Source organism: Salvia hispanica, chromosome 4 (genome assembly GCF_023119035.1).
Source record: "Salvia hispanica cultivar TCC Black 2014 chromosome 4, UniMelb_Shisp_WGS_1.0, whole genome shotgun sequence".
NCBI lineage: Eukaryota > Viridiplantae > Streptophyta > Magnoliopsida > Lamiales > Lamiaceae > Salvia > Salvia hispanica.
In genome coordinates, this window is record NC_062968.1 from 25,305,309 (window position 1) to 25,315,342 (window position 10,034).

Here is a 10,034-nt window from a genome sequence, read left to right on the forward strand (position 1 = left end):
GTTTGCTAGTTGAACATTATTGCTGGCAATAGAGATTTTTAAGTTCTTCGAACACATAATTTAGCACTGAAAACAATATACAAGAAGAATGTAGTTTTAGGAATGAAAGGATCATGATCACCTCTTTTGTTCCATGAGAAACGAGTCATCATTTTCCCTTTCAAAGCTGGATTCTGCATATTGGTCATCAGGGGTAGAACTTGCAGCAAACGGGGGATTTAGAATGTCAATGATAAGAGTATATAACGAGCAACGCATGTGAATAGAAAGTTGAGCTTCTTACATAGTTATAGAGGATGGAAGAGGAAGTACAGGAGAGAATTTAGACTCACGTTCAGAAGCTAGGTGCTGCAGTTTTTGAAATTCTTGCAAAGTAATTTGCAAGTCTTTAGCAAGCTTGGAATGTTGAACTTTCCTATTTGGCTGAATAAAAAAACAGTCATTCAACTACTCCACTAATAATTTGCCCACAAATGAAATTTGCTGCTGTGAGCATAGTTTCAGGTCGTAATTGAACAATACCAACTAACTAGTACCAAAAGTCAACCTAAAATCATGATCGAAGCTGGAATTGAATTAGAACAGGTCTAGGGTAAAATTCGATGGTTGAAATAGTTAGCGAGAGAGTAGAGCAGCATACATCGAGGTCGTGTGGGAGATCGGATTCAGTGAGGGAGTTGAGCTTAGCAGAGGCGTCCCTGAGCAAGTCCAGTATACGTTGCCTTGTACTTCGCCTGCATAGTGATAGTAGTAGGATAAGAGAAGAAAAGGGGGGGAAATGAAATTAGGGAAAACGAACAATTTGAGACGGTGATCGGGGGTGTCCTTGGAGGTTCCGATGGCATCAACAAGGCGACGGAAAGCGGCGAGGGCGGTGTTGGCCTGAAACAAGGCGGATTCCGATTGATTTTTGGCGCCAGATGTAGGCTTGCTGCCAATGCCAACATCTTGGAAGCTCATTTTGCATTTGAAATTGGTGCCACTCTCGTAACCAACACTGTGACTGTATGATAACTGATAATCATATGCATATAGTATTAATAAATTTATATACTGCCTCCCTCCCCTAAATTTGTCTCACTCTAACCCCACACCACCTTTAAGAAAGATAACAAAAAAGAATTGAAAATTTTAGTGGATAAAAAATAAGTTGAAAATTTTAGTAGAGCGTGAATCCTATTTTTATTTATTAATTTTATAATAAAATATAAATACAAATAAATTAGTGGAATAAAAGGTTCACTATCAAAAATGGTAAAAAGTGAAATGAGACATATTTTGGAGGACGGACGGAAATAGAAAAATAGGACAAATTTTAGGGACGGAGGTAGTATTTAATTTTATTAATAGTGTGACTGTACTCGCAGTTAGGCCGTTTGAATATTTATATATATGTCGGCACCATTTATTTTGGGCCACCTCACCAAAAACTATTCATGTACATTCATAGCCGACTTCCGAAACATACTAGTAGCATTTTTTTACTTCATTTACGAGAAATCGTAAGTTAAAAATGATGCATGTTTAAATACAAATTAATAAAAAAATGTTAAAAAATATAATTAAAATATTATTAAAAAATAATAAGACTAATAAAAATATTAAAAGTAGAATATTTTTAGAGACAGAAAAGTATATATCTATAGTATTTAAACTAAAATAAAATGTTGAAAGATATTAAGAGAATGAAAGCAAGAGAGTAGATTGCGGTAATTGATGGATTCAGAACGCTTTGGGTCAAATCTGACCGGATTTGTTTTTGGATCACTCTCAAAAGGCCTCAAGCTAATTGAGGTTGGACATGAATTATATACACCTTTCAACTTCTCTTCTTCATCCGATGTGGGATGGGTTTGTAACCCAACAATGTGTACAATCGACAATGCCTGATTTTGTAATATCCTTTTCAATTATACAACGATTATGATGAAATCAAATAGCACTGCTCTATCCTTTTCCTTTCACCATATCACACCATGATCTCTTTTCGGCAACGTGGGCAACGGTTGCCATTTTTTCATGATTTTTTTCAACAAGTTAACTCCACGCTCATCCTCTTAAGTGATCACTTTCACGTAATCTCAAGCTTATTCTCCAATATGGACAAACCAAATTTCTTTTGATAGAGTATTACATTCGTTTGGATATTATTTTTTTCCCGCCATTTCTAATAACCTCATAAAATTAAATAAAATTCATTCTCATAAATACAATTTGCTAATGTCATTGGTGATTAATTTTATAAATTTATTTTAATCTAAAGTCTAAAGATTTCATAGAAAAAAAATCTTATTGTCAACTACTACCTTCTAAGCCCATTGGACCACAATACATTCAATTTTGGTCGATTTTGACGGTGTAGGCCTCCTCGAACCGTGGGCTTTGGATTAAAAATTGAGTTGCGAATTTCAAACCTAAACGCACGAATATCGAATGTTTTCTATTTCCACTTTAAAAGAGGTGCCGACGAATATCGAATGTTTTCTATCTCCACTTTAAAAGAGGTGCCGAGAACCAAGTGGAATTAACTCATTTAGCTTGCAAGTTACAACTGTCAAAAAAAGAATATGAATGCGAATCGATTAATTTGAAACAAATGAGTAATATATAAAAAAAGAGGTTCATTATGACGCTCACTCTTTTTAAATTACTATTAAAATGTCAATATAAATTTGTATTAATATTTTAATATACTATGTGGACATTTTAAATATCAATGTCAACACAATGTATTAATATGTCAACTAAGTTTATGTTCACATCTCAATGCCATCTTGTGAGTTACCAACTTAATACACCGCATGATGAGTTACCAACTTAAAAAATTAGCAACGAATCACATCCCTATAAAATAATATATTAAAACATTCAAACAAACATCAAAATATACTTTGTCTCTACGACAATGTGAAAAAAAAAACAACTTTTTAAGTAGGAAACATGAATCAACTTAATTTAGGAAAATTAAGATTCTTGAAGCTAGTGAATCCTCCATCCACAACAAGGTTATGGCCCGACACAAATTTGGCCTCATCCGAAGCCAAATACAATGCGGCCTTAGCCACATCCTCCTCTTCACAAATCGCACCCTTTAGTTCCCCTAACCCATTGATCAACCCTACTATCTCCTCCCTCCTCGCATTCGGCATTATTTTATTAAATTGTTCGATAACCAATGGTGTCGGAATCGGAGACGGTGAAATACAGTTTATCCGAACCCCGTGTCCACACAGTTCACTTGCCAGGGACTTCACTATCCCTGGTATAGCAAACTTTGACACGGTGTACGGATGCGGGCCCAGCCCACCCATCAGCCCGCTTATACTTGCGGTGCATAGGATCGAGCCCGACCCCACGGGGATCATCACCCTGGCCGCGTGCTTGATCCCGGCCATGGTGCCTCGCACATTGACCGCCATGACCCGGTCAAACTCGTCCAGGTCGAGATCGACGATACTTGGCGGGAAGGGCGACCCCGCAATCCCGGCTATGTTGCACATGATGTCGAGCTTGCCATGGCTGGCCACGGCAAGGTCGACTGCATCCGAGACCTGGGCCTCCACCGAGACATCACATTGTAAGAATTGGGCATGTGGGCCCAACTCTAGGGACGCCTGTGGGCCCAATTGGGTATTGACATCAGCAATCACGACACGAGCTCCTTGTTGGATGAATGCACGTGCGGTGGCCTTCCCGAGGCCTCTAGCACCACCAGTTACGAGGGCTACCTTGCCTTCGAGACTGCATGTGACGAGATTAGTAAACGAGATGAGCTTGAGCCTTGTAAATTACAAACAAAACAAAAATTGATGTAACAAGTGTGCATATGGGTGGAATTATTGGACAAATGCTCATCATGTATGTTTTAGAATGTCTTTCAATAATGCATTACTAGTGTCTATTCATATGTTGGAGTACTAATTTTGAGCTAGTGATGTATCACTTTCTTGAAGTGTAGTTTGTCGACCACACTTTAATAGTATTGTTTTTGCCAGTTATACTAAGTTTTAGGAATTAATTATTTGGCATATTATACTACAAAACTACACTCTTTGTATATATGTTGACAGTTTGGTCAAAATAAAGTATACAGTATATGTTAATTTTTAGGTAGTCTCAAAATATACGAGAAGGATCAAGATCTATATCTAAATATAACTATTTATAAATAAGTAGGACATGAACGCATTAAATTAATCTAGGATTTTCAAACTTCAGCCGCAGATTAATTTTAATGCAATCACCCGTTGACTTTAATAATTATCACCCAGCAACAAGATTAAATACAATGATTCCTGCTGAGTGGTGATCCCTGTGCAGAAAAGATTATTACTAGTAGAACTACGTTTTATATCACTTTACTGGGGATTAATTAACTATTAACAAAATAAAACAAAACAAAACAAAACAAAAAGAGTTACTAATAAATTAACAGGTAAAAAGAGGCATCGCCAGGCTGCCAAGCGTTGACCAATATTTATTCTTAACGAAATTGGAAACCAAATTAATTTAATAGAAAAAAACAAAAAAAAAGATGGCGATTGATGATTCATGAAGGCAGCATGCAAAAGAAAAAACATTAAACACTGAGAAAAAAAGAAATGCAAAGCGTCGGCATCAAAGCCTTAAAAGCCGGCACCAAACAAGGGACCGCATCGTTTTTTTCCCTCTATTAATTAAACACACATATATACATGTAGAAAGAGAGAGAAGGAAGTAATTACCGGCGTCCATGCGCAGAAGCAGAAGCAGCAGCGGCGGCGGCGGAGGAAAACCTCGTTGTAATCGAAGCCGAAACGACATCAGCAATCTGCGTTTTAGGGTGTGATCTGAGTGGCGCATGCAAACAAAAACGACATTAGCAATCTGCTTTTTTCGGGATAATGATGAAAAGGCAAAGGGAATAAATAATTAGAAAATGAAACACGCTTTATTTTTAGAGAGCCATACCTTGTTAGTGATCTTAGCATTTCGACCCCTCTCTCTCTCTCTCTCTCTCTATACTACTCCTATAACGTTTGGTTTACGATTGTGTTTATATGTGTGAAGAAACGATATATATATACATAAGTATTAATTAGGTAGGAAATGAAATGGAAGTAGCATATATACCGATTTATTGTAGTGATGGTGGACCAACCTAAGTAGATTGGGGTCCAGATCTGTCACGCGCTACATTATAAAATTGTATAATGCCTCATTTTTTTTCATATCATGGTTTAGTGGCTGACATCATAATTTCGTGATTTGAATATCGTCATATCCATTTAGATACTACTACTACTATATATATTGTTTCAAAAATAGCCATTTTATTAAATACAACTATCAAGTATGGATTCGCTTGGTCGTATTTATCAATACATTATTAACAAAAACTTAGAAATCGGAAAATAAAACTGGAATTGTGTTGAAGATGAAAAGGAAAACGGATATTTTTGGTAAATAAAGTAATCATCATAACATTGGAAGTGGTAGTAAAATTCCATAAGGCAAGTTTTATCCAATTTAAATTTTAAAATATTAATCTGAATAAGATTTATTGTATAGATTTCAATAAATATTGTATGATATGAGATTTTTATATAAAATATTTGAATGATCTAAGATTTTCAAATTTTATAGTAATAGTATTATTTACTACTATAAAATATTGCAAATTATGGTACTCCATCTTTTGTGTGAAATGGACCAAGAAATATAAACTCGTAAGGAATTGTAGTGAGCGCGGGCCCAATTAAAAACGATACAAATACGTTATTTTTGGGCTTGTTCATGAGGTCCAATAGATTTTACAGTTAAATATTTGGATATATTTTTATTGTAATTAATTATTATATTTAACGAGCCCAATACTAATATTCAAGTTAAACTGAATTAATATAGTATCTAGTTTTAATATTTTTTTTGAAGTTATGATTAATTAAGGATACCAACAGATTCCGTAAATCTAAAAAATATCTATAAATATTAGTACCAAAAAAAGTGTATCTGTCTTAAAGGTTTAAAAGTGGAGCTGTTAAATTAGTAGTATTAAAAAATAATTACTCATTATTTAGGAATATTCCGCTTAAAATTATTGAAGAAATATATGGGAAGCAAACTTAATAGATTGGGAACTCTCTTGTTTATTGAGAAAGGGACTACACAATTTGGTCAATTAATAGATAGAGCAACACATGTGAATTGATGGTCCCACTAACATGTACTAGTAGACAAATTAAACTGCATCTCTCTCCAAAGTCCAAACCGTTTGCTTAATTTTTAAAGATTCAGATAAAAAAAAATTATGAATGATCTAACTTCATACAAACAAGCATAATAACATTATTTGTATTTGCTTTGGAATGTAAATCACAAAATTTATGATTAAATAGATTGGAAATTTTCAATACAAATCAGATTGTATCTAACAACACTAGCTTGATTCTTGAATTCATTGTTAACAGATGCAGTCATACCTACTCATAATCCAGCAATTAGACTCTGCTTGCTAAGACAGATTCAAACCTACATAACACCATGAAATCCAGCAGAATTCAAGAGCACCGCTTTGATCTGCTCCGGCAACACGTCCTGCCCTTCCCTGAATTGCTGATATAGAGAGGAGAGACAGTGTACTAGCTTAGTTTAGGACACATCAACCGAGAGTGAGCAAAGGATGTCATTTAGATGCATGAACAACGAACGCCTACAGATCATCGAGAAAGACACTCCCATAAAAGGGAAGGATGATGCAGTGCAAGGTGAGAAATTGAAACTAACAAGACGATAAATTATCAATTTCTCATAGTAGTATCACATTGTTACTACTTCTACATCTTATTCAACTAGTAAGATTCAGACAGTGTCAGTCAGCCTTTTAGCTATCCATGTTCTTGATGTTCAACAAAAATCTTTTCTAGTTTTACATACTTTGCTATTTTCTTCTTTCAAATTTGTACTGCCTATCAATTCATCAGAGTGTCATTTTACTTTATTATCTTTCTGGCTTCATTCCAAGAGCCTCTTGAACAAGTGCTTCATTTCATTACTTCCAGAAACCATAAACAAATCAAAACACGTAGATTACTGCATGCTGGTAATCTGTAGGGTAAATCTATATGTCATGAGATGCATACCACCAAGAAAACTACATTTACTTTAGAAATCTACCTCTGCTCGGAACACATCCAAGGAAAAGCCGTTGAAACAGCTTATCACAGCTTGCTGAATGTCCAGACCAAGGTTGTCCATAGCCCTCATAGCCGACAACAGGAGACCTGGTCTACGGGCGCAGAACATGTGTATATTCACAGCCCTCCCTTCTCTCAACCTTACTTCGACCTATAAGAAAATTTAAGCACACAACGCTCAGAAGCATGTCAAACCATTTCGCACGTATGAAATTTGAGTTGTACACCATAAGAGTTTTGATCTTCTAAAGCTTATTATCCGAATAAACATGCAATCGAACAATCAAACACGAGAAAATATGCATATAAATGTACCCTTGCAGGTTGATTTTTGGGGCTGGGAGCTGAGCTTGCGCAGATTTCCTCCTTGACGCGATAAGGGAGGGCGAGAGGCGCGGTGGCCGTCAAAGGATGGAAGCTCGGTGATGGATGCATAAGAGAAGATCCAGCTGGGGTAGCTTCAAGTTCACTGTGAATTTCATTAATCCGTTGTAAAAGCTCCTTCAAATAATCTATTGCATCGCCGAGAATTGAAGCTCTATCCATCTGCAAATCAATCATTTCACCGAAAAGAAAACAGAAAATGATAAATCAAAACCAGAAATGGAGCATTTACTCCCAATATTAACAGCACAGAAACATGCACTCTTATATTTCTGATTCATTAAATGCAGGAGAGAATTTACATTTACAAAAACTCAGTAGCATAAATTTTAGTAGTAGTACTGAAATCCGAGAAACCCCCAAACAAATTGCACAAAATTGTTAGTGGATTGGGGGAATCGAGACCTACCTTGCTGATTTTAGGCACAATGGATCTGAGCATGTAAAGTCTGTCGTTGAGCTTCTTCCTCCGCCGCCGCTCCGCCATCAAATTCTTCGCCGGCATCCCCTTCTTCTTCCCCTTGTGGGTCACGCCGCTGTTGGCGTTGGAATTATTGCCGAATTTCTCCGCGGCGTCATCGGAATCGTAATTCTCCATTTCATCCTCAAATTCCGCCTTCCTCTTCCTCCCCATACTCATTCCCCCTGTATCATCAACGCTTGTCAAACCCTCGTCGCTCAAATTCTGCCGCAGCGCCGCCCTCTTCTGAAACAGAGTCGGCTGCGCTCCCACCGACGGCTGGACTTCGAGCGGCCTCAGCAGCTTAGACCTGTCGAAACCCTCGAAAGCAGCACCTCCAATGGCGGCGACGCAATCGTCGGAAAATTGAAATTGGGGATTAAATCCATTAAACATAGGCGCGTCGGGAGCGGGGGAGTAGGTCTGGTCGAAACTCAAATCGAAGAGAGAGGGCAGCATAGATTTTGGGGGTAAAAAGGGGTCGAGTTGGGAGGGAGAGGAATCCAGAGGGTTGAACAAGAGGGAGGTGAATTGAGGGTGGTGGAATGGATTGGGGGCGTACATGGCATTGTTGATGAAGCAATCGGCGGCGTTGTCGTTGTGGGGCCATGAGATGGCTTCGTCTTCTTCTCCGTCCATCCAAACGCCGCCGTTCGACCTCGGCATTGTGGTGTGTGTGTGTTTTATCTGTAAAAGAGAGCTGCAGAATGCACAGACGTATGCAGAAAAGGTAACTAGCTTTCAGTAATTTATGAGAGAGGGGGAATAAATTAAAATTTTATCATAAAGTCATTTATTTAATGACTCATTTCTTTTGAAGTTAACTAAGACAAGTTTTATCATAATATTTAAATTAGAGTGAACTATATAAATGGTATCTGATCTTTCGCTTTCGCACATAAATGATACCTAATCTTTGTTTTATATCATTTTTAGTATCTATAAATCACATTTTTGGTACCTGATGCAATTTTCATCCCAAAATGCCCTCTAAACAAATTTATTTTTCCATTTGTGTCATAAAGAATATAATGGGTATTGACAAAATTAGTACCAAAAGTGATATTATAATATATTTTCTCATTATTATTATTAATCAATATTAATATTATTATTTTGATGTTATAAATTAATAATTAATTTATTTTTAATATTATTTAAATATACTTAATCATAATTATAGTTATAATTATATTTAATTATTATAATAATATTATTGTTATAATAGTAAAAACCAGCAGTGATTAATAAATAATAATTAATATTTTATATTAAATTAATAACTAATTAATATATTCTTAATCAAAATTTAAAATTATGAATTGTATTCATAATGATAAAGAGTTGAATATTTTTAGTTAGGTGTTTCTATCCTAAAATGAGTATAAATAATTTAATTAAAAATATTCAATTAATTTAATTACTTTAAATAATTAATTTAATTAGATATTTTGTTATTGATCTATATTATGAATGCAATTAGATGTATGTATAAAACATAAAAAGAAAGAAGAAAAAGAAGAGAAAAACAAAAGATGAAACATAAACTAAGAAGAAAAAAGAAAGAAGAAAATGAAGAGAAAAGAATAAAGTAAAGAAGAAAAAAAGAAATAAGAAACTAAAAAAAAAATTACATATTTGGTTCTATTTAATTGAAATTTTCAGAAATATCCTCCATGACAAAAAAATCACATGTTTAGTACCTAGTGTTATTTTTGTCATGGAGTACCAAAAACGATATAAAACAAAGATCAGGTACTGTTTATGCGCATAATTGAAATATCAGGTACCATTTACGTAGTTCACTCTTTAAATTATTAGTGTTTAATTATTAAATAGATAGCAAATAAAACAAAAGATAAAATATAAGTGAGTCAATCAAACGAGTATAGAGTGGATAATTACATATATTAAATAAAATATACATAATAAAACTGAAGGGTAGATAAAATAAAGAAATTATAGGATACTAGATAATTTTGCTAAAAGAAAAAATGGCACTCTAGAAATAGAAA

The 10,034-nt window shown here is 35.1% G+C and overlaps 3 protein-coding genes across 4 annotated transcripts; all 3 read right to left on the reverse strand.

Moving 5' to 3' along the window:
* Window positions 1–6: 6 nt before the first annotated feature.
* On the reverse strand, window positions 7–1,075 carry LOC125185641 (syntaxin-22-like). Of its 2 annotated transcripts, none has more exons than XM_048082199.1 (4): window positions 800–1,075; window positions 641–734; window positions 333–423; window positions 7–199 (listed from the first exon to the last, which is right to left on the reverse strand). In XM_048082199.1, the coding sequence occupies exons 1-4, from the start codon at window positions 958–960 to the stop codon at window positions 39–41; spliced, it is 507 nt and encodes a 168-aa protein (XP_047938156.1). In that variant the 5' UTR covers window positions 961–1,075; the 3' UTR covers window positions 7–38. The 2 variants fall into 2 exon arrangements, with proteins under 2 accessions (XP_047938156.1, XP_047938157.1); XM_048082200.1 differs by having other exon boundaries at window positions 284–423; window positions 800–1,064.
* A 1,748-nt stretch (window positions 1,076–2,823) lies between these two features.
* On the reverse strand, window positions 2,824–5,067 carry LOC125219137 (zerumbone synthase-like). Its single transcript, XM_048121019.1, has 3 exons — window positions 4,951–5,067; window positions 4,725–4,829; window positions 2,824–3,741 (listed from the first exon to the last, which is right to left on the reverse strand). Exons 1-3 carry the CDS (start codon window positions 4,968–4,970, stop codon window positions 2,946–2,948), a joined length of 921 nt encoding a protein of 306 aa, XP_047976976.1. The 5' UTR covers window positions 4,971–5,067; the 3' UTR covers window positions 2,824–2,945.
* A 1,283-nt stretch (window positions 5,068–6,350) lies between these two features.
* On the reverse strand, window positions 6,351–8,755 carry LOC125217866 (transcription factor ICE1). Its single transcript, XM_048119429.1, has 4 exons — window positions 7,969–8,755; window positions 7,491–7,721; window positions 7,156–7,326; window positions 6,351–6,594 (listed from the first exon to the last, which is right to left on the reverse strand). The coding sequence occupies exons 1-4, from the start codon at window positions 8,683–8,685 to the stop codon at window positions 6,511–6,513; spliced, it is 1,203 nt and encodes a 400-aa protein (XP_047975386.1). The 5' UTR covers window positions 8,686–8,755; the 3' UTR covers window positions 6,351–6,510.
* Between the last annotated feature and the right edge of the window lie 1,279 nt (window positions 8,756–10,034).

What these genes read in the sequence shown, in the direction of transcription:
- LOC125217866 (XM_048119429.1), bottom strand. Translation starts at nt 8,685, where the DNA reads ATGCCGAGGTCGAACGGCGGCGTTTGGATGGACGGAGAAGAAGACGAA. An exon ending in CCAAAAATCAACCTGCAAGG is followed by an intron (nt 7,327 to 7,490) that starts GTACATTTATAT and finishes ATTTTCTTATAG; the next exon opens with GTCGAAGTAAGGTTGAGAGA. An exon ending in TGGATGTGTTCCGAGCAGAG is followed by an intron (nt 6,595 to 7,155) that starts GTAGATTTCTAA and finishes TCTCTATATCAG; the next exon opens with CAATTCAGGGAAGGGCAGGA.
- LOC125185641 (XM_048082199.1), bottom strand. Translation starts at nt 960, where the DNA reads ATGAGCTTCCAAGATGTTGGCATTGGCAGCAAGCCTACATCTGGCGCC. An exon ending in CCCGATCACCGTCTCAAATT is followed by an intron (nt 735 to 799) that starts GTTCGTTTTCCC and finishes ATCACTATGCAG; the next exon opens with GCGAAGTACAAGGCAACGTA. An exon ending in ATCTCCCACACGACCTCGAT is followed by an intron (nt 424 to 640) that starts GTATGCTGCTCT and finishes TTTTTTATTCAG; the next exon opens with CCAAATAGGAAAGTTCAACA.
- LOC125219137 (XM_048121019.1), bottom strand. Translation starts at nt 4,970, where the DNA reads ATGCTAAGATCACTAACAAG. An exon ending in ATGCTAAGATCACTAACAAG is followed by an intron (nt 4,830 to 4,950) that starts GTATGGCTCTCT and finishes TGCGCCACTCAG; the next exon opens with ATCACACCCTAAAACGCAGA. An exon ending in GCTTCTGCGCATGGACGCCG is followed by an intron (nt 3,742 to 4,724) that starts GTAATTACTTCC and finishes CGTCACATGCAG; the next exon opens with TCTCGAAGGCAAGGTAGCCC.